The sequence below is a fragment of the Zonotrichia albicollis genome, chromosome 2 (genome assembly GCF_047830755.1).
Source record: "Zonotrichia albicollis isolate bZonAlb1 chromosome 2, bZonAlb1.hap1, whole genome shotgun sequence".
In the NCBI taxonomy this organism is placed as follows: domain Eukaryota; kingdom Metazoa; phylum Chordata; class Aves; order Passeriformes; family Passerellidae; genus Zonotrichia; species Zonotrichia albicollis.
The window spans coordinates 9,181,274-9,204,862 of record NC_133820.1 but is presented as its reverse complement, the minus strand read 5'-3'; the positions used below and the strand labels follow the sequence as shown (position 1 = coordinate 9,204,862).

At 39.3% G+C, this 23,589-nt stretch overlaps 1 protein-coding gene across 8 annotated transcripts in view; it reads right to left on the bottom strand.

The window, feature by feature from the left end:
- The window catches only part of ROBO1 (roundabout guidance receptor 1), a 682,041-nt gene that overhangs the window by 37,853 nt on the left and 620,599 nt on the right, over window positions 1-23,589 (bottom strand). For all 8 annotated transcript variants that reach the window (XM_074532705.1, XM_074532691.1, XM_074532716.1 and 5 more), the window contains 9 exons: window positions 21,652-21,857; window positions 20,194-20,275; window positions 19,871-20,039; window positions 19,606-19,772; window positions 16,412-16,533; window positions 14,055-14,286; window positions 12,662-12,783; window positions 8,540-8,711; window positions 736-933 (listed from right to left, as the gene is read on the bottom strand). In XM_074532705.1, coding sequence (XP_074388806.1) covers window positions 736-933; window positions 8,540-8,711; window positions 12,662-12,783; window positions 14,055-14,286; window positions 16,412-16,533; window positions 19,606-19,772; window positions 19,871-20,039; window positions 20,194-20,275; window positions 21,652-21,857 — 1,470 coding nt within the window. The remainder of the gene's footprint in view (window positions 1-735; window positions 934-8,539; window positions 8,712-12,661; window positions 12,784-14,054; window positions 14,287-16,411; window positions 16,534-19,605; window positions 19,773-19,870; window positions 20,040-20,193; window positions 20,276-21,651; window positions 21,858-23,589) is intronic.

The following is a 23,589-nucleotide window of genomic DNA, read 5'->3' as shown; positions in this document are numbered from 1 at the left end:
TTTTATTCCAGAAGATCTTCCAGGTAGGGATTTTAGTTTTGTTTGTCAGAGAGTATACTGAAAAGCAGTGCTTTACCACTGACAACGTGATATATAAAAGTATCAATAACATGAAACAACATGGAAATGAGAAGTGCTTTAAGTTAGTCCCACTCTAAACACAGATGCAGGATAGGATAGCCCCAGAACCCAGTCCTAGCCAAGGGTCTCACTACAGCATTTATGAAAAGAGTCTTGGAAAGCAGACTGACCGCTGTGCTTTTGCAAACAGCCACACTTCCCCCAGAGGAGGAGAAATTCAAGTACCCACACCCAAAGGGTTACTGCAATGGACACCACTGTTAGCACTCCCAGCAGCAGGCAAAGCACTGGACGGGGGGACAGGAGCTGCCACCCACGCCAGATGGCTCCTCCTCAGATGATACAGTGTCAGAAAGCAAGGGCACACTGGAAACCCATCTTTAACTTTCTCATTTGTAGGAGTATCTTTATAGAAAGCTACTCCTGGTATTCAGCTCAAGACTTATGCTGCAAAGCCAGACTTAGCACGCTATGTAAATATTTTCTCTGCACAGGCTCCTGACCCACACTTCATGAACGCACTGAAGCAAGCTGATGATTCCTTATTTGAGCCTGAGAAGGACAAGAGACTGATGACAAAATAAATAGGCAGCAAAAAGGCATTCAGCAGCCTGTCTGCCATCCTATTTCAGACTGAAACAGGTAATAGGGCACCTTTTCTGATACCAGCATAGGTACTCGTGAGTCCATTCCTCTTCTTCCTGTGGCGATACAACCAGATGCTGAACACCATGAGGATAATCCAACAGGCTGCACCAATTCCAGCAATAAAGGCAGGCTGCTTTACTACATCAGAAATCTGCTGGGCCAAACTGACTTGATCTTCTGAAGACACAGGGTTTCCATGAGAATCTGAAACAGAGACAACCGTAACAGACAGTTAATTTGAATGAACATGAAAATTAATTGGAATCAGCAAGAAAAGAGCTGACATAATTGCAGTCCAGCTTCCCGAGGTAAAATCCTTAAGACTGCTCTTCAAAATCTCACTTTTACAGGTATAGACAAAAGTGGTTTGTTTTCTGTACAGGTACCTCCAGTATCACTGACTTTTGTTTGCTTACAAAACCTGCTAAAATCAGGCTAGCAGGTATACATATAGAAAGGCTCCGAAATGACAAACCTGTGGACTGCTATTTTTAATTTTTCTTTCGTTTTAAAAAAGCAACATCAGCTTCAGAAAATTATTCAGAAAATCAGCAAAAAACGCACCAAGTGAGAAAAACACGAGTAGCAATGTGGATGGGTACAGTCAGCTCCCCAAACTTCCACTCCCAAAACTGACAATCAGTTACAAATTTAAACTACATTCATATGAAGTTGGTATTGAGGAAGATATTTTAATCTATCAGTTCTTGACAGATTACCGTAATCTTGTATTACACAGCCTAATGCACTTCTTGCAGTCTCTCACTTTGACCTCAATTAGAAAAAGATTGAATATTTAAAAGTATGTAGAAAAGTAAAACTACAAAATAACCAATCCTGCCCCCTTAAATATGGATAAAAAAGCTAAAGGATAACTAAAAAATTACTTATGAATTGCTAAAAACAGACAGGGAGTTTCATTAGTAATGAACAAGCAGTGCTTTTCAAAACCAGTTTAGCCTTAAATACCCCACATCAAAATAAAGAACATGCATTTTTCCACAGAGTATTAATTATTCTTTTCATAAAGACAGCACCTTTCAGAATTGTTTTTTTCTGCTCTTTACTTTTGCAGGAACCTTCTGGGAACAGCAGTAAGAAGACCCAGTTAGTGACCAAGCTTTCTGACTGAAATGAAGGGACTCAAAGCCAAAATTCTGCCTTCCTGATGCTTCACCACCACAGTGAGTGCTCACTGGAAATTTCATTACTGCACAGGGCATGGGCAAGAACTGAAAGCCTTTACTCAGAGTGGATATCGCTTTACACATTCCACAGCGTGGTCTTTGAAATACCCACTTTTAACTCCTGTATAAATCCAAGAGATAGGTGCTTTATACTATTGGTAGGGACATCAAATTCAGAATGAGAGATTAGTGCTTTAAGGAAAAAGGTGCTGCTGTTAATTCTATTAATATGAACTATATAAGAAATAAAAACCTATTTGCTTAAAACCAGTAGCTTTTCCCTACGAACTAAGCAGTGAACAGAATTCTTTTATGATGACAACTTGCATTATGCCAAAATAAACTCACATAAAATATAATAAACTGCAATACAAACAAGAGATGGAATCACAACAAATTATTTCCTCTGGAAAAGGATACCTTTTTGAATGGAAAAGCTTAAATTAGTAACAGCTTCTCCCAGTGAAGGGTTCCAGATTCCAGTTTCTGCAACCTTGAAGTCAAATATCTATTTTTCTCAGAAATCACCCCCACCCTTTTCTGCTACCTTACTGGAAATTTTATTTAATTTTCCAGCTCCCTTTATCTTCTATGATCCTAAGTGCACTGCCTAGCCTAAAAGTTCACCAGGCAGACTCATTCTTTTCTTACTAATACACTCTTTGTGTCTGCTGGGTTTATGGATTTCACGCCTATTTGTGCAAGGTTAAGATGGGTTGCTTCAGATTTTATGGAGACAGCCAAGTGAAGTTCCACACAAGTGGCCAGATGGGCTTAAATGTATAAAGTACACTGTGACCAATGAATTAAAGCTGTCATCTCATCTTTTGTCTCTCTGCAGCTGAGGCCATATTAAGATATGAAAACTTGCACCGTCAGTCTCCTTTTCAAAATGAGTAATTTCTGTGGTTTTAAACAGCTACAGTCCCTTGTACAACTTAATGGAATAGAATAAAACATTTATGGAGAGCCTCTGGTCCTGAATAAATAAGAGTGATATATATTTTTTCATCTCATTCTTAAAATAGGTATTTTAAAACAATAAATCCAGGAGAAAAAAATAATCACAAGCTCAAAAACCATAGAGGAATGTTTTCTAAACATGTCAACAATTCAGCCATACAGAAACACAGCACTTTTATACACAGTCTGCATTGCTCAGTCAAGGTGTGTCTGAATATTATAAAATCCTGAAGAATATTTGACTGTTTATTACCCTAATTTTAAATAAGGATTAATTTCATGCTATTATTTTACTTGCAACTGTAAGAACAGCATAATAATGAACTTTCTTTTAGGCAATTAGGCAATTAGGCATCTGGCACATTGAATATGGGTGGACTGTTAGAACCACTACATAAGCTGGTATATACCTTTGCATATGGGAAAGAGAAAATGCATCTATGTTCACATACAGTCAAATAAACAGCATAAGAGGAGATGGAAGGGCTTTCAAGAGGTCACATTTGACTACATCCTACTCCTCTTGTAATTCAAAATTAGCAAAATATAAAGAGAATGAAATTTAGTGACCTCCTCACCACTAAAAGAACATTATCTTGGAAGCCTTTCTTTGAGAAGGGCATCTTCCCTCTGTTTAACAGCCCTGTGAGATCCTGAATGATCAGTCTTGGAAATAACTCTTGAACTAAAAAAAAAAGCCCTAGTTTTTCTTAATCCAAGGAAATTTCTGGAACTTTGTCTGATATATAAATGGTTCATAATGAACATTCCTGTTCCTGCTTGCAGTCTTCAGGGAGTTGTGCCAAAACAATAAGGGAACATAAACATTCTATGGCAAAGTGCATCCCACTGCCAGAGCAGCAGCCCCAGCATTTAATGGACTTGGAAATGCCTCAGAGTTGTTGGAGCAGGCTGCTCCCACAGCTCCCTGAAACCAGCATATTATCATAGTGACTCATCCCTTCTTCTAGCCCAAGATAAGAGCTTGCTTTTTAATCACAGATAATGCTGCTGTGGCTACTGCTCACAAGCTGCTTGATTTGAATGTCTTGAAGCTCCAAGTTTCAAACTTCAATGGAAACTAATTAGAATTTACATAGAGAAGAACTGGAACCTCTAATCCTGTAGTGCTAAATATTGATATAAATAATAATAATGTGAAAATTAAGATTCAAGTTGCTAAATGATAAATAAAAGATTAATACTAATTTTTTAATGGAATGCCAAAGATTCAAAAAAGACAGGTTCAAAGTTGTGCAAGTAACTTAACTTTGCCTTGTGCATGTATAACTTATGGAATGGTATTTTTCCATATGTATGCCTCATTCAGTATACAAAATGTACAAACACTGAGTAGGAATATATAAATGGTTGTGACATTGTTAATTCTGGCAATTAAAAACTTGCAAAACATCTGAAACCTGTAACATATTGTTTGAGTGTTATCTCAAATGCATGTTCATGATGCAATATGAAAATTATTTGATGAAATATTACCAAGGTAAGAATATGCTATTTTGTCCCCTTTCTTGATTTATGTTTCCCAAACTGATAAAATAGCAATTGTACACTTCAGTCTTATAACATACAGCCTGAGGTGACAGCACTAACCTGATTTGAAAGAGTTTGCTGTGAGGGGTATAAAAAAAAGATTACTTTCTTAAGTTGTTTGCAGGCCACAAACAAAAATATCAACAAAAAGCCCCTCACAACTATCACACTCAAAGTACCTTAAGGGCTGACAGAATAATAACCTGAAGGCATGCTAGCTAGTTCACAAATCACATCTCCTAAATGTAGCAGTTAGAATAATAAAGATTCAATGAGACTTTCTTGTGTTTTGTACACTTGAAACATTCTCTGTTTGAATAATGCATTCAGTATTTACAGTAATTGTGCAGACATCTCTTAATAAATAACTGCATACCATATATTCACACAAATTACGTGTTTAAGAGTAACATTGACTGCAGTTGTGAGGCTTCTCAGAGCTGGTACCAGAAACAAATACATCACATGTTCCAATGTTACCCCTTACCTGTCAACAAGCATAGGTAATGCTGCCAAGCTACCACAGGCAGTATCCCATCACTCTACAAAAGCCAGGCTACAGATCAGCAAAACATTTTTTTGCTAATTCTCATCTTTCTGTACAGAGCATTTTTGTAAACAATGTCTTTAAGCTACATGTTGTGAAAAGGAAATAAAAGGTTCTGTTGAAATTCTGTGATTTTGTTTCTCCACAGCACATTGTTACAGGCATTATATAGTGAGCTGTGGCTAGGTCTCATGGATTCTTTTTTTTCCTTAACACCAAAACTTTTGCAGTCTTTCTTTATGTAAAATATCTTTTCTTTTTTTAAAAAATAAACAAACATTCTTTTAAGTCCTTGGAATTCCACAGAAAGCACTAAAAGCTCATTCAAAAGCCAAGACGCAAATTCAGAAGCTTCATGCAAGGTGTTTTAAGAAGGAAATAAAAGGTTCCATTGAAATTCTGTGATTTTGTTTCTCCACAGCACATTGTTACAGGATTAATATAGTGAGCTGTGGCTAGGTGTCATGGATTCTTTTTTTTTTCCTTAACACCAAAACTTTTGCAGTCTTTCTTTATGTAAAATATCTTTTCTTTTTAAAAAAAATAAATAAATATTCTTTTAAGTCCTTGGAATTCCACAGAAAGCACTAAAAGCTCATTCAAAAGCCAAGATGCAAATTCAGAAGCTTCATGCAAGGTGTTTTAAGAAGGAAATAAAAGGTTCCATTGAAATTCTGTGATTTTGTTTCTCCACAGCACATTGCTACAGGCATAATATAGTGAGCTCTGGCTAGGTCTCATGGATTCTTTTTTTTCCTTAACACCAAAACTTTTGCAGTCTTTTTTTATGTAAAATATCTTTCCTTTTAAAACAAACAAAAAACCAAACAAATATTTGTTTTCAGTCCTTGGAATTCCACAGAAAGCAGTAAAAGAGGAGCCAAGAGGAAAATTAAAAAGCCAAGAGGAAAGGTCATTCAAAAGCCAAGAGGAAAATTCATTCAAAGCCAAGAGGAAAACTCAGAAGCTTCATGCAAGGTGTTTTAAGGAGACACATAATATTTCATTGGATCTCACGATTTTATGAATAACAAGCAAGTTATTTCGTTGCCTTGTCCCTGGTGGCACGGAAGTCTGGGGTACCACAGCTCAGTGAGCTGCTTCATGCCAGCAGGGACGTGGAAAATGAAAGAGCCTGGAGATTACAATTTGTACCTGTCTCTGTAACAGGTTAAGTGTGTGCACAAGGTCATTTATCACAGCTCAGCTGGTGTGTGGGACTGCGCTGCCCGCCCCAGCTCCCGGGGAATCCAGCTCCTCCTGTCCTCCCCTCTCCTCCTGGAAGGCTGCGCTGGAAAGGTGACACTTCCTCCTGTCACACACCCCGCTGAGGCTCTGCCCAGGCGTGCCCCTGAGTCACCAACCCGGGAGCATCCCACACAGGCTCAAAGAGGAGACCCAGCCATGGCCCGCTCTCATGTTTTTGTATTGTAAGGAGACAGATTTTAATGAGAAGTTCTTATTTAATGAGAACTTCTTATTTAAAAAGTGAACCTCAGAATCACACTATAGATTCTGTTTTCACACATGGAATTCCTATTTAGATATATCTTTTTCTAATGAAGAATTGCATTAATCCAGGTATCAGGAAAGGAACAGTTGGGAGCAGGGCAGAAATATAGTAACTGGAAGCTGTCACACAGTTCTTAGAGCACATACATACAGCATGTCAGGACTGTTTCAAACCTTCTACAAAGAGCATCTTAGTCCTCTTTCCTCCCCCTCCCTGGCCTCCCTTCCCTCTCTCTGTAATAGTGTAATTTATTGCTGGTGAAAAGTGCCAGCTGATGACATCAACAAATTAATTTTCTTTCTTCAGAAAGCTACCCAAAAATCTCCACTCCACCCCCACGCTGGGAGCACTTCTAAGAACTAGAAATCCAATTCCTTGAGGGGGCTGGAGGAGAACTTGCATCACAGGGCAGAGTTGAATAATCTGCAGCCATTCTTCTACCTGGATGATTTAGGTTGATCTGTGCTATCAAAGAGTGCTAACACTTGAATTTATGCACTAATTTTCAGCAGCCTCCTGCAGCTGCTGAAAGGGTTGTGGCACCATCTAGATATTTCATTGCTCTGTTTCTTGTGGCATGGATCTCCACAAGAGTCCTGTCTCCACATCTTTGCCATGTAACAACCAAATTGTAGGATTTAATTAGAGGCAAGCAGTGAAAGCAAACTCCAGCCATGGGGAAATATGTGCTTCTACCAGACTTGCACACCTGAACACCTTTCAAGGTGTGAGATCACTTCTTGTTTTCTAATATAGTAACAATAAAGACCAGGAACCCAGAAGTGGGCACAAACCTTACCCTGACAGTCTGATTTGTTTCTTTTTCCACTTCACAAACCTCAAAGTGATTAAGTTCCATTTTAAAATTCACCTTCATTTAGAATTTGCTTATCAGACAAAAGGGAAAAAAAAATAAGTGGTTATGGAGTCCTTGGCTTTGAAGATTTGAGGTTATCCTCCTAAACCTCACTAATGCAGAATTTTCAAAGCCTAAGCCATATAGAATAAGCTTGATTTTGACTGGCTGTAGAAAGCTGTGAATGGTAGGTGGCTGTAGAGAGGAACAATCCAAAAAATAACTACATGGCTTTCCTGTAATAATTCCATATTAATGGAATATCATACAAGCTGTGTGCACCTTTATTGTAAAATCTCCATCAATGTAATTGGGAATCATATACCTGTCTAATTTAAGTAAGCTAAAGATGGCCCTTCTTTTAATACCGAAGGAAATGTACAAGTAATTTTCCATATTAGTTGCTCGGTCTTGTTTTCACACGCTTTTAATTATAGATTTTTAAATGCAACAAGTGAAATAAGAAGGTAGATCTACTAATGATACAGAGACAGAGAGGACATAAAGTCCAAAGCAACATGCTGAGCTTGCTTTCATAATTACACACTGTAATGATAAGGTATTTTGCTCCGGGCATACTAAAAAGCAGCATATGACTATACTTAAAGCTACTTTAAATAATCTTCAGCTAACCAATAGCAAAGATGCATTTTTCCCAGCAAAAACCAGGAGCAATGTCCCTGGTCAACATTTATGACAGCAATGTTTGGTGTAAATGAGATTAGGTCAAATTTATACATAATTTGTGTACATCTTTTTTCCTGTACTCAGGTTATTTACCAGCTTCCACACATAGTTTATATTTATTGTGACTCATTTTAGGATGCTTGTTTTTTAGCTTCAATAATGATAAAATGTGGTCAAGACAAATTACATCCCTAAAGTGGTCTAACACCTAGTGATTCATGCTCCCCTACAAGTTTTTAAGGGTGAAAATTCACTTTGAAAAGTCAACAACTAAAAAGCACTGCTGAGCTGCGAGATTTAAAAACACCCCTGTGTTGTTTCAATCCCACCTTTAGAATGCAGTTCTAAGGCAAGTTTAAAACCAGAAATGCCAAACCCTGCTATTCCTGAGATCAAGTAACACTATCCATTTCACTTGCCTCCAAAGCATTTCTGGTGCCATAAAAGACGAAAGCAAACAAACAGAAACCACCCACACCAAGAGGCAGGATTACCAGGAAGCTTACCTAGCTGGATAAACTGGGGATCACTTTTCACCCCGGGTCCTGCCCCGGTGCTGGCAGCCACCTCCACGCTGTAGCGGATGCCGGGCACGAGGGAGGGGATGACCACGGAGAAAGTGGTGCCGTCCACGGTCTTGTTGATGTGGTAGCGGCTCTCATTGCCGAGGCACCAAACCTGCAGGGAGCAAAGGCACAGGCAAGTGCTCAGAATTCAGCTCTGAAGGGGAGGAAGGAGGGAGGTTGATGCATTCTTTCCTTCTGGGTGAAGAAATTTACACTTAGTCGCTGTTCTATCATCTGTAGTTGTGGATTGCTGTCCTAGGCCCTCCATGAATACTGAAAACCCATTTCTTGTTCCAATGAGCTGCTCCAGCTACCACCATTATGTGGCCATATTTCACTGAGAAAAGCAAGGCACAACTTCTCAAAGATATTTTCTGAGAATCACAGTGAGGAACCTCAGAGAAAGAAAACAATTCTTATCTCATTTGCTGCATCTGTGTTTGTGCCAAAGTAGAATGCAACGTGGAGATTGCTTACCCAAAGTGATGGGGTTTTGTTTCCTTGGCCTATCAGACCAAGAGCATCTTCAGACTGCTGGTCAGCAAGCAGTCACAAAATTTTGTTCAGTGGAGTTGAGTGCTTGTGCAATTTCAGTTTAGATGTAGTGTAATATAGTATAGAACAATACAATAAAGTAATTAATTAACCTTCTATTCTAATATCATAAAATCAAATGTGTCTTTTCCTCCCTTCGTCAAGGGGTTGCTGCTTTTACCATACCATTATTTGATGAGTTCATCACAATTCATTAGAGCTCAACAAGTGCTAATGAAGCTACAAGCACGGAAGAAATGAGGGAAGCCCCACAGCCAAGAACTGTTCACATAAACAAGAAAGTCAGAGCATTCAGTTAAATGAATTTGCAATTCTTTTCTTCAGGAATTTGTGTCACTCAAGTGCACAAGCAAGTCTTTCATCACATGACATCTTAAGAGAACTGATATCATACTGGAATCCAAAGGATTTTGGTTTTTCTTTTATTTTTTTTTATATGGCAGCAAGGGGCAAATATTGAGCGATATGCTGTCTTCTAATTGAGACAACAGCATGATATCAGTTTTCATTTTTTGGTTGAGACCAAGATACAGGTCTAGTGACTTCAAATCACAGCTTCATATATTACATCAGTGACAATAAATGGCAAGGAGAAACAAAATGATGAGATATCTTTATCTCTTTAGGCCTGAACTACTGATGTGGCAAATGCTTTTAGAAGGATGGCTGAACTCCCAACTGCTATTCAAGGTGAAGTAGCAGCTAATCTACATCTGCTAAAAAAGGTCATGAAGCTGTGTCTATTTCCTTTTTGTGCCTTTTCCACAAATGTACTGCTCTACAAAGAACATTTATTCAGAAAGTTAAATTAGTTAAACTCAATACTTTATCTGTAAAGAAGCAAACCTGGCTGAGAACAGCACCACATCAGAACCTGGGCCGATTGTTCATGGGAGGGAAGATTTTGCTTTCAACATATGGAGCTCCTAAAAGATTTAGTACCCAGATAGCTGCTTTAAATCCCTGGTGCAATCCTGCTGCTGAGGAGACTGCCAGGTGAGGGGGATAGACTTTCACATCTAGAACAATTGCTACAGCGCCTCCTGAACAGCGCTTTCTGCCTGGACACTGGAAATTTTATCTCACCTTCAGGACATTATAAAGACCCTTTTTCCTCCTCTGGGTGCCATGGACTGCAACAAGGCTAGTAGGACACTGTGAGGATGTGAAATGCATTTTAAGTTCCTTTGAAATCGAATCCCAGCACAGGATATGTGTAAGTGCTGCTGCAGAGCAGGTCAGAGCACATGAAGAGAATCTCCTTTTCGTGTTCTGACACTACATAGAGACTGTTTCAATCAGTGCTAGGGGTAAAACTATTACTAATACTACTAATATATTGCTAATATAAGAGCACAAAAATTCTCTTATATAAATAAGAACTTAAGTGAGGAACAAAAGGCTCAAATCTACATTTGGACTTAAGTCAATTTCACAGAAATTATTACTGCTACCTTGTAAAATGGTGCATGTGCAAACAACGAAACATTTATTTCATTATGTACTTGCAGTCATGAACTACTAATTCAGAAAAGAAAAAGCTCTTGTTAGTAGGGGCTCAAGTACATGGAGAAGTGCATGAAACAAGAATGTCAGGTCAAACATCAAGTTGTTCAGTACTTGCCACCCTACTTTTGACTGTATACATAAACAGGCAAGTGAAAATAAACTTTTAAAATGTTATAAAAGAAGAATGAATTCACATTATAACAGACGCGTAAGGGAAGAGAAAATTAGTAGAACAAGAGAATTTCTAACTTTGTGTTAGGGAAGGAGAAAATTATTTATGCTGTGAATTTGAATTTCTGGGGTTTTGTGTATGCTACTGACAATTCTTCAATTAAGATAGTATCCTTCTTCCTATTTATTTTATCCTTTAATTAAAGTAGGTACACTCTTGCCTTTGATCTGAGCTGCTGAGAAAATAATGAACTGCCCCACATATGCATACTTTTTTTTTTTTTATTTTCTGAGAGAGAAGAGTAGATAGAAAAACAAAAGGGGAAGAGAAAAGAGAAAATTTCACAAGTCCTCCACTTGATTTTTTTTCTTATTATTAGTTCTTAATCTAAAATCATCAGTTCTGCATTTCAGTAGCTTTTTTTGGCAAAACCAGTAATTACATATAGAAACTTCAGTAGGAATAGCATATATATTTTCACAGATTTTTTTTATGTCATTTTTATGTCCATGGTGAAAAGCACAAAGGAAAACAATGGCATCAATGCAACAAATACAGATGCAAAACGTGCCACTGTGCCATCTACTGCTAAAAAAGCACTACAGTGTGCTTGCTCCAGCACCTGGGAACCTGTCACCTCAAAATCCTGGGATTTGGAAGGTGGGGTATGGATTATATCCACTCAGAAATGTGAATTTACTGACTTTTATCATTGTGTCATTGCAACCTTAACATGCCTCTGATGCAGTTTCTTGTTGTAAATAATTCTCAAGGTCTGGCTTTAAATAAAATAACTTCACCAAGTATTTTTTCCAATTACATTGTATTATATATATGAAACTAAGTCATAAACAGATTTTATTTTACCAGTTGACCAGGTTCTGAACAGGGTTTTATTATTCTAAATTGACCATGAAGCTTATAAATCTCTTCCCTTTCCCACTTTTACTAAGAAGAAAAGAAAATCAGAATGAGTTTTGATGGCTAGGAATATAGGTTTATAGAACTGTGTTTAAACCTAGAAAATAGCCAAGACATTCCCATTTAAAAGATTTTCTCAATAATGTGCATTTGCAGGGGGCTAAAACCAAAGCTCCTGCCCTTCCATGGTTATAAAGCTTACTTGATATCTACATTTAAAGCATCTCTAGCTTGCTTAGGAAAAACAAACTTCATTTACTTTGCTATGTAAATTACCACCAAAAAAATTTGAAATGCAAATACAGTCTGTGTTCATAAATGAATGACAAACAATAAATATTTTTAATGTGCTTTCAATTTGTTAAAAATTAAATAACATAATGAGAACTGTGTTTGAAAGAAAAGAAAAAATTTCTGTGCAGGAATGGATTTATTATCATAAAGTACATTCTTTCCTGGAAAGTTTTCCATTTGTTTTAACTACCCAGTTACGCATAATTTACTCAGATCTTAACACTGTTAATTATTATCCCTGAGCTTCTCAACTCATTAAGCCTGTTTGTATTTACTACCTTGGCCAGTGTCTTAGAGTCACAAATTGGCTCTCAAACAGGTATGATTCCCTCTCTCCTTGTGTGTGCTCTTCCCAAGTCATAAAGGAGGCAAGGCAGGAGCTGTTCTAATTAAGAGTGTTGACCCTTTGCTTTGATTTATGGAGGCTGCTTTAATTGCCTGACACCACCTAGGCAGAATCCCTAAAAAGATGGAGTTTGATTCAAAGCAGTGACTTTCTCTCCCATTTTCTCGTTGTAACCAGAAGATGGAGCCAAGCACCCACGAACAGCCCTTCCCTCTCTACCTGGCCAGGCTCCCTCTGCCAGGGGACCCAGCCGTGCCAGCTGTACCTTGTATTCCTGCACCATCCCGTTCTGGTTGTCCTCAGGGGGTGGCTGCCAGGTGACCACGATTGCTGTCCCGTTCCCATCGTTCTTGGTTACTGAAACACTCTGAGGTGGGGCGCTGGGAGCTGTTTGTTCGGAAAGAAGAATTGAATGGTTATGTCTGTCACACCCACAAGTGAGTTTGTTCAACTGGAAGATGATTTCTAGGCTCTACAAATGCAATCTTTTCTTCCCCACCCTTCACTGAGGGCAGTTTGTGCCCAGAAGATGAAGTGATATAGTGTTGACAATATAGAAGGAAAATGTATGACCCAACAACCAGGCTCTGAGTTCTGCTGTAGTTTTGCTGCACATGCCAGGAAAAGTAACACTCCGAATTGTACTCTCAGATATCCATTACCTGCATGTCACAATTCTGGGCACTTGGTTCCTCACTGCTCTCAAATCAGCTCACCCAGAATCAACAGTTTTGAAAAATAATGAAAAATAATCCTATACAGTCCCCAGTATAAATCTCAGTTCCTCTAGCATATAAAAAATAATGAGTAATACAAAATTTACTAAAATCTGGACATAATGTGTTAGTATTAACATATTTATAATAATAATTTATGTTTTGAATTTGAAATAACCCTTCTAAAATGTGGATGCTCAGCTGATGCTTAGGATGAAAGCAGCTATGCACACCTTTTGAGCTACGTGCAGAAATAAACTGGAGCTACATAGCATTTCTAATGGGGGAGGAAGATAGAAAGGGAAAGGTTGCACATCCTAGCAGAAGCACCAAAATCCCTATTCAGAGGCACTGGCCACCTTGCATACTTATCATGCCTGTGCAGCAACAAAAAGAAAAGCTTTATGAACCTTGTCTTTTTAGCACATGTATGAGATGGAAATACATAATTTAGTCCACTCTATCTGTTGCCCTCATTCATCTTTCTATTTTGTCTCACTGATTGATCCACATATAAAAGCCTTCTAAAAACCATGGTTTTCATTCCCCCAGCTACACTGCTTTGATGATTTCTGTGGTGTCTGCTATCTACTCAAGATAGTGATTAGCAAGTGCTTGAATCTGACAGAAGTCACTTGTGACCAGCCCATGAACTCAGCGGGGAGGAGTGCGCACACTGCAGGGAAGATAAAAAAGCATTTCTCATTGTGTGTCGGAGGGGATTTTTGCACATCCCTCTCTCTCTGTCTCTCATGCCTGGCTCAGAATATTTACTTCTGTGTCACCAAACAATTCACATAATGATCAGTCTCCTCTGCCACAGATTGCTGCTCTCAAACAGCATGCACTTCAAACAAGATCAAATAATGAACATATCAGAGGAAAGCCGGCCAGGCTGCTACTTCAAAAAGGAAAGATGAAGACAGTCTAGCTCCTACTTGCCTTCTTCCAGGGTCTTTGCAAATTTCACTTCACTATCTGCTCCCTGAAACTCATTAAAGAAAGGGCGGGCCTTGATTTCGTAGTTTACGCCTTTCTTCAGCTCAGGAATGACAACACTGTTTTTGGTGGGAGTCCTCACTTCAAAGATCAGCCACTCTGATTCTCCATAAGATGCTGGTGTAGGCCGGTACAGAATTTTATATCCTTGGATATACTGGGATTGCTGGTCCACCTGGAGAGCAGAACACAGAACACATCCATAAACGGGCAGGAACCAGAGGTGATGCCCATGACTCTGTGCACGGCCCCTGGACTATCCCTCATGAAAACATCACTGCCAAAGCAGATAAAGGCTCCTTGCATTACAGCAAATTGCAGGCCTGACTCACAAGTGCATTAATCCCTTTGATGCTGGTAGAACTCTGCTGGTTTGCCTGGATTTAGGCAGGCATTAAGAGGGGGATAATGAAGTTGTATAATATGCCCCAGCTCCATGAAATGAACAGTCTCTGCATCCATGGAGCAAAAGTGCTTGGCACAGGTCAGACTGCTGCCCAGCTGAATCTGGAGAGCAGAGCTGGACACATGAGGAAAAGGAGATCTACATGGCTCAGGGTGATGACTATGGAGACCAAAGAGAGAGTTGACAAAGAGAGTCAACTCTCCTGAGGTGTGGAAACTTCCCTAAATGTGTGAAATGAGCACTGCTTCCTGCCTGCTCCTTTGTGGGGAAAGCAAATTGAGCGGGTGGCAGCTGGCACTGTGGCTGGGCTCTGTCAGAGGGCAGAGCTCTCCAAAGAGTTCCCCCATGTCCACCCACACAGGGGGAGGCTCTCTGCTAGAAGGAAAGGGCCAGGTTGCAAGAGGGAACATAAAACTCAGTATGGTAACATGGATGAGACTTGGAAAAGCAAATCAAGCTGATGCTTAGTGGTCCTGAGTGCTTTTCAAACTAAGGCAATTTCACACTAAATGTATGGAGAAAGAGATCTGAGTGTAATCAAGGGCAGGTCCAATATGTTTGACTATAGCTGAAACAGAAAGCTACCTTATACAGCTGATCTTTTATGGAACACTCACTATCTTTTTAACTGCTGGTTTCAATTTCTGATGAATAAGGAAGTCTAATAACAAGCACAATAAAATTTTTAAAGTGCATCAGAATTTCCTGTTTTCAAAAATCTCGTACAATGATATATAATAAAACTGTGTGCTTGCAATTTCAATCCAAAGAGCAACACATTTCATTTTTAATAATCCCATAAAGAATGCATGTGTTAGCTGAAACTGAGGTAATGCTTATTTTTGAAATTGCAGAGAAGCCACAGGCCACCCAAGAGACTGACAAAAGCTGCCTGTCTGGAAAAGGTTGTTCTGTAAGTAAAGGTCAAACAGAATTTGCTAGGAACCTCAAAGATGCATTAGTTTAGAACAGGAGATTGCCTGCTGCAGGTGGCCATACTGCAGGTGAGAGTGTAATTACTGTGCAGCACAGCAGACATTACTGCAGCATCAAGGAGATCTGGGTGTAGGTCAGGACTCCTTTGGGCTACAGCTTTTCTACAAAGTCAAAATGCCTTTTGTTCCTGTAAAAAATATTCTGGTATGGCATGGCCAGCCTGTGCTGTCCCACACTAACCCTGCCAATATATTGGAATGTTCAGATAGAAGTCCCACAAAGACCTCAAGGCTCACTCCTTATGGTTTTATTTTTGTACATGGTATAATTATATCCCCAACTTTTTCTTAATTCTGCATTCCATTTTCAAACTGATCGTTGAGTTACATTCCTGACTCTCTCAGTTCCTCTGCTATGACCTCCACATGCCCAACCTTCTTCTTTCCTGCTGCCAGGGCAACAACAATAAGATATTGCCTTTTTTACCTCTCCTCCCTGCACCAGGCGTACTCAGAGCACCACAGGAAAGGAGAGGTTCAGAACAGGCTGTCTGATTTGGGTGTGTTTGGCAGTGTGTCTGTAGCAAGGAGTGAACACTTTCAAACAGAATGATGCAGTGTGTCTGACAGAGAGGGAATTGCCCATGTTCTCTCATTAAGGGACTGATACATGTCCTGCTGAAAGCAGTGGGAAGGCTTTAAATTATGTGACTGAGGAGGTCCTTTAGCTTCCAGAGGAGGACTCTGAAACCCTCACCCCATTGTAAACAGCACTCTCTATGCAGACAAAGATGGAGAAAATGGGTAAAATTTAATGAAAAAGCAGAGCACAAGTAGCACTTATCCCAGGAAAAAACATTTGCAAGCACACAAAACTACTCAGCTTCTAAAAGTGTGACCCCACTGCAGTGGAAGCAGGACATCTCAGCAGCACCAGCAGGGTACAGGTTTGTACTCACAGTCCAATGAACTTCGATTGAGGAGGAAGAAAGGATGGTGGGGTTGTGCAGGTGCAGCACCACGTCACCCAGCTCTCTCTGGACCTGCTTGTGATCCACACCTTGACTTGTTGGTGGAACATCTGCAACAATTTAAGATTCCATTCTCACAAGTACACATGATTGTTGAAATAAGTACAGGCAAATACAAATGAGTATGTCAGAAAGTTTATGATGCTATCACAATTGAAGTTGAACCTAAGTACTTCCTAAACATGTAAGACAAAACTGCATGAAGCATTTTCTTGAGCAAATCACCAGCATTTAGGTAGTACCAACTCAAGACACTGCACTTTCTTTGACAGTGAGGGTAATGCTGCACAAAAAGACACACCACACTCAAGGACAGCTTTGGTAAATGGCTACAGCAGCAACTCTTTATTCTTTCCTGCTGGGAAAACATTCTATTGCCCACTGCCAATTCCAAGAGACCAGGAAACCTATAAAGAACAGCAAAAGCAGAAGCTGTATCTTTAGATAAATTCATGACAACTTGCTTGGTGTCACTACAAAATAATGTTAACAACCAGAGAAAAGATAAATTAGTCATGTGGCTGCAGCTTCTCTAATGGCAAGAGACTTCTGTAAACAGAAGGCAGAGCCCAGTTGAGAGCTGTCTGGATTGTCTGATATTTGGTCTATCCTATAGCTGGAAGGATTATTCATATGCATGAAGGACAAATTCCTCTCAAAACACGCAATAGTATGACAAAGCCACATATTTTTTGCATATTGAGCCCTTGGAAAGCACATTTAACTGAAATGGAATGACTGTCAGATGTGTAAAATTTACAGGGTAATCACTAAGAGGGTATCTAAAATATGTACTATGGAAAGTAGAATAATAGCTTCTGTTCTAGGTTCACATTTCACTCCTTGATCACCTCATTTTAAACAAATACAATGCTGACTATGGCTAAAATTCTATGAAGTTCATGAAAAGTATTTGCAGTGATTACTACTGAAGTTAATATATAGTCAGTTAGTGACAAATCTGGATTCTTAGCAAGCAACATTGGTAATAATGAATATTACCAATATTCATTATTCATTATTGTTCTTGAATAAAATAACAAAACCAAAAAATCTTCCACTGAGTCACTGCTATATCCCCATGTAGTATGTTCTGCAAACACTCCATTATCACACTATTTCCCTCCTCCCAACGTTTGAAAGCATTAAAGATAAAAGCTTCTGTTTGGGAGCCTTGCCTAAATATCACCCTGCTCAGAATGTAACAGGAAAGCCAGTGGAATAATTAGTTCTAGCTTTGCTAGTCAGAAGAGATGAGTCATCTACAATATGGCTCAAACTATTCACAGGCTCAGCCATGTGCACATCTGGGCTATAAAACGTGTGTGCTCTCTTGTTTCAGCTCCAAGCTTCCAAGACAGGGACTGTCAGTGAAAACACCCAGGAATGAGGTTGTTAATGTCTGTGAAGTGTGAAGATGAAGGTACTAGGAAGGCAGTGCTGAAGGGATGAAGGCACTGAAGGCAGTAACCTACCTTCATCTTGATTTGTGGAATGAACAAGCAGTTAGGACCAGATTTACCACCCACATGACAAAAGCAAACTGGAAATTTCTGAACTTTCATAGCTAGACAACAACTTAATCAAAAACGAAATTATATTGAAAGAAGAGCAGTACTCCTCTAAAGGACTTGACACTCAACACATTTGACACATTTCTTAAAATTGCAGAAAATTTTATGTGTTAGTTGTTATTTTCACTGAGTTATTGTTCAGCTCTTGGGTTTTCAGCTCTACTAGGTACCCAGAGAACAGTGCAGCTTTTCCAAGCCATTATAAACCATTCAGCTGAGTGAACAGAACATTTGCTGTTTCTCAGAATCGGGTCAGTAATCAGTTAGTTTGGGACAGACACAATACTCCTCATCTCCAGAAATGAAACCACACTACATGAAAAACAGGCTCGTGCAGCTCTATTCCCAGAAATCAGGAATCACTAAAAGGTCATGAAATTTCTCCTTGGTAACAGACTTGGGAACCTGTTCAACCCTGATTTTCCATGGGGCTGTGACTCTGCTGTCCATACATATCCACTGAAATTGTCAGCCATCAGGAGAAATGCATAATGCCAAAAGGCAGCAATGTGAAACTGGTCACCCCCCAGGGGACATGAGAAAGACTTGCTTTCAGACCAACTACAGAAAACATGAGAAGTCACCAAAGAAAAACCCTTTGTTTCCTTTAGAGAACTTCCTTTCAAAAACTAACATGTACTTACTTACACAAACAAAGAAACAAACATACAACACAGACACTCTCAATAAGCCAGTGGGTCAATTTCTCCAGTAAGTAGGAAGATCAGAAAAACAAACAAAAAAAATACAATCTCTATCACTTTTTCTTTGAAAAAGAGTGTGTCTATTTTCCCCCTTCTTAAGAATCTAAGCTTTTCTACTGGAAAAATGCAGGCTTCAGAGCTGCAATGCATTGTTCCTTGTACATCACCCTAAGTGTCATTTATTGGCTACAGTGAATGCAAAGATAGTTTTAACTTTACATAGCTGGATTCAGTCCATAGCTGGAGTTCAGTCACAGCTGGAGTCAGTGGGTGACTCCTTCATTCACTTCTACCCAGACTTTTCTTCCACTTGGCTATCTGTAAGCACTGCTTTCTACCCTATTTTACTTCCAACAGTTGTACTATGGAAACACTTGTAACACACTGCCAAAACATCTTTACTGGTTCATGATGCCAAATTCCTTCAAATTTTCAACTTTTCTCTTTCCTATTGCAGCAGAAAGCAACTCAGATTACATGCTGTTTCTCTCCCTGTCTCAGTCTTAAGCCTTATTTGATTCACTGGACATAGTAATAACATTTCCATGGAATTTGAGGATTTGTATGGGAACTCAAAAACACAGGGATTACTAGCAAGAGCTATTCTGCAAGTTGTAACTACCTTTGGATGAGAGACACCAGGGTTCCCTTAGGCAATGCAACATGCTGTCAGAGTCTGTGTTACAGAGAAATGCAAGTTTAAGCACTGTATTTTACTGTGGTATATATTATGGCCATGATAGGTAGACAGTCCAAAGCTACCATTATTCCTGCATCTGGTATTGCTTAGGCAACTTGTGACAGCTGCTGCGGACACCCAAAATGTTCAGTATCAAAAACTTACCTTGAGTTTTCACTGGATCAGATATTTGGCTCGGGTCGCTCAGCCCGTATGCATTAGCTGCTCTCACAAGGAAGAGATAAATTGCATTAGGTTTTAGCCCTTTAACTGCAAAACTCTCAGTTTTCACATTTTCAGCTACAGTTTGCCAGCTGCTCCCTGATGCATGGCTAAGGATAAAACACACAACAGCAGGTTAGCATGTGATTCTTTAGCAACACATTACATGTAAAGATAGAGACAGCAATATCACACGAGACTCACACACCTGAAGGCCTCAATTATGTAAGAGGTTGGTGTTGCACCTGAATTCAAATTTGGTTGCCATGACAATGTTACTGTGTTTCTGCTGACATCTGTAACCTCAGGCTTTGATGGAGCACTAGGAATCAAGTTTGGGTCAGTGGGTCTTGGTGGCTGCACTGGGACTCCAAACTCTGACAAAAGGAGAGAGAAACGCTGAGTATGGACATGAAACACCTGTAAGCTAAATGCTGCTCACATCTGCACTGGCAATTAATGACAGAGTCAGATAGCTTCTACATTTCAATTCCTGCTTTTCCTTCATGTATTTTCTCCTGATGGAGTTACCTTGGACCTCTATGAAGGCGCTCCACGTGGCTTCGCCACTCGGGGTTGAGGCAATGCAGGTGTAGCGGCCGGTGTCGCCCAGCTGAATGGGAGAGGAGAAGAATAAATATTTGAAACAATCAGGCACTCAGTGGGCTAGAAAAGCAATTACAGCTCTCTGCGTTTCCCCATGAATATGGATAAAGGTATTAGCCTGCAAAAACTTTGCAGCAGAAACTCCTTCCATTAGGAGCTACAATTTCGACAAAGCAAAAATGGGTGTTTATTTCTGAGCAGTCACAAAAGAATCAGAAATGCAGATTCTAATTTAATGTTAACTATTCTGTAATGAGCAAACTGAAGGCTGTTTCCTGTAGCATTTATTCCTTACTCTGCAGAGGTCCTAACAACTAAATTGAGAAGGAACTTGGATGACAAGACCCCATACAACTGTCAGCCTTGTACATCAATAATGCCCAGGGATTCATCAGGACTGGAGCACTGGAGAACATGTCATCCTTAAAGCAAAGCTTAAATATTGTACAGGGTACATATGAGGCTCCCTCTGTTAGTATAAATTTCACTCTACAGCAGACCCAAAAAAGAATCTCCATATGCTATCCTCATCCAGCTCTCTGTGTTGGATTATTTGTCCATATGTGACTTAATCACATTTCAAAAGTGTTCCTTTTTTTTTTCCCCAAAAAAGAAATGTTATCCTCCTCAGGTCCCAGCCTCAGCAGATGAACTGAACGGAAGTTATCAAAAATCAGAGGTTCAAGCTCTAAACCAGTCTAACTCGTAACTGGCAGCAGGGCAACTCTAGGGAATATGGTAAATTGATGTATTCTGCCTAATAAAAAAAAAAATTACTTCACTTCAAACCACAGAAAAGATAGCAGAGAATATCTAGTATGCTACAACTTCACATCTTAGAACATTTTAAAGTGTGCAATGCATGACCAGCAGCAGTACTGGCCAGGTACTCTAAGTCACCGAGGAAGTCAGGCATTTGTCAGGTTAACCATTTTAAGCTATGTTACACTGATGAGTGAGCATGTTTAAACACTAAAAGCTCTTATGAAAAAGCTGTGTACGTGATTCCATTACTGAATATGCTAAACAAAGGTTTTCTTTACAAAAATTGGAATTAAATAGATAATTTTAATCTATTAGTGCTAAAAGCCCAAATAATACAATTTGTCTTACTAAAATATATTCCCCTTTATGTTTTAAGTGCCAAATAATTCCCTTAATTAATACCTCTTAGGAGCAGTTTTCGTTATGAAAATAATGTGCCCTAGGCAGGTGTTAAGCATAAAGACTGTATTACCTGAAAATATGAAGTATCAAATATTTTAGTTCATTTATGTAACCTTTCATTAATTCTAAACACAGGGTTTACTACATCACAAATGCCTGGAGGTGAAAGCACAAAATGAAACAAAGCAAGAAAACGCATTTGCCAGTTCAGGCTACCTTGGCGTATCTGATCTGCAGCGCTCCTGTCTCCAGCTGCTTGATGCGAGAGTCCTGGGTGGAAATGAGGATGCCGTCCTTTTTCCAGAGGATGGTGGGCATTAAGGTGCCTGTGGCCACACAGTTCAGCACCAGAGTGCCATCCACAGCCACGGTCTGGTTCACAGGACCCTGCCGGATGACAGGGGGCGGCCGGTCCGCGATCACTGCCAGGACAGACAACAGGAGAGACATCTCTGCAACTGGAAGCAATTTTCTAATCATCTAAGCAACAGCAGTTGCTGGAGGCTTTGAAACAAACTAAAAATAATTAAACAAGTAATTAAAGTTGGAGGCATGCATTATTCAGGGCAGGGTGCATTATAACGATGCACAGCTAGGGATGTTTAAAATGATACACAACACAATATTTTCAGAACAGAGAAAGGATTGCATATTACACACTGCTATCCTCCAGGCATTCTCCAAGTCCAATGCCTTTATGAAGTGATAATGGAAAAAGAAAGGACTTCCCAGATTCTTTGGCAAGGCAGAGATTTCACCTTCTCCATCTTTCACCACTGCCAGGCCTGTGTAATACAGTGTAAATACTTCCAGCATTTAAAGACAGAGAAAAAGGAGGTAGGCAAACAGAGGGTAACCTCACAAACACTTACTGCTTAAATAACCATTTTTTATGTGCCACCAACTCATCTTGGTGCTGTGTCGTAATCGTGAGATGCCCAGCAGTAGGGTAAAGCTAACACAAATGGATAGAACCCTTTTGGAAAGTTCCTAAAGAAAGTTCCTTCTTCCATGAAATATTTTTCCAGTAGTTTCTGACTTTTATGAGGACTTCAGAGCCACAAAGAAAATTCTACAATCCCATTGTCAGTGTCAATTTTAATGCATCTTTCACACCATGGAAATTGAGTGCTATTGATGGGTCATTTAATTATACTGCACAGAAAAATATAAATCAGTCTCAGTATAAACTGAAAAAAAAAGAATGGTAGTATTCCATTATCCAGAAAAGAAGTAAAAGTTATCTTGCTGCATTTTGGGGGACTTGCTTTAGCCATAATTTTAAATGTCATAAATCTGTTCAGCAGTGGCATGGGGTTCACGTAACTTAAAAACTGGTTTGGTAGCTGAAATATAAACCTGAAGTTCTGATAATTTGTGAACATTAGATATTTCTAAATTACTTTTCATAACAACAGACAGGATGTTAGCACTGGTTTTTTGGTTAAATTCCAACTCCCATCATTTCATTTGCATGTTCAAATGACACTCTGTTTTCAACTGCGCTATTTATCCTTTGGTTCTTGTCCCAACCTGTTGCCACACACTTTAAGGCCTTTAAAATCCTTCTCTGCAGAGACAGACAAAATAAGCCTACTTATAATTTGCAAGTGACTTTGACAAGTTTGTAAAGAGCTTTGCAGTTGGCAAAGGTAAGGAGTTGACTGATCTGTGCTTTATAGGAGAAATCTAATGACACTGAAATTCATGGCTGATTTAAGTCCTTGAAGTTGATGGCGACTCCTCCTACCTTTAGGAAAACCATTCATAAAGTCATTCTAATACCTTTACAAATATTCAGCATATTCTGCCTCCACTTTCACAGAAGTACCAAAAACTGTCCCAAGAAATTATAATAAAGCATCTACTCATCAGATCAATACAGAGAATATAGCAAAGAAAATGCATTTAAAATTATTATTTCCGAGTTCAGATGGCATAGGTCATTAGCAGAAAACTGTTGTAAATTTATTTCTCACCCTGCCATGGCCTTCTCCTCAGTAAAAAAAAATGGAAAAAAGAGGATTAGGAAATCCTCTAGCTCCTCACGAATTACAATTTGTGAGGAGCCAGAAGGGATGTAGCCCTATTCCTCCTATGTCAATCCAGGAGGAGGAGGAGGTAAATAAACAATTTTATACTACAGGTTCACTG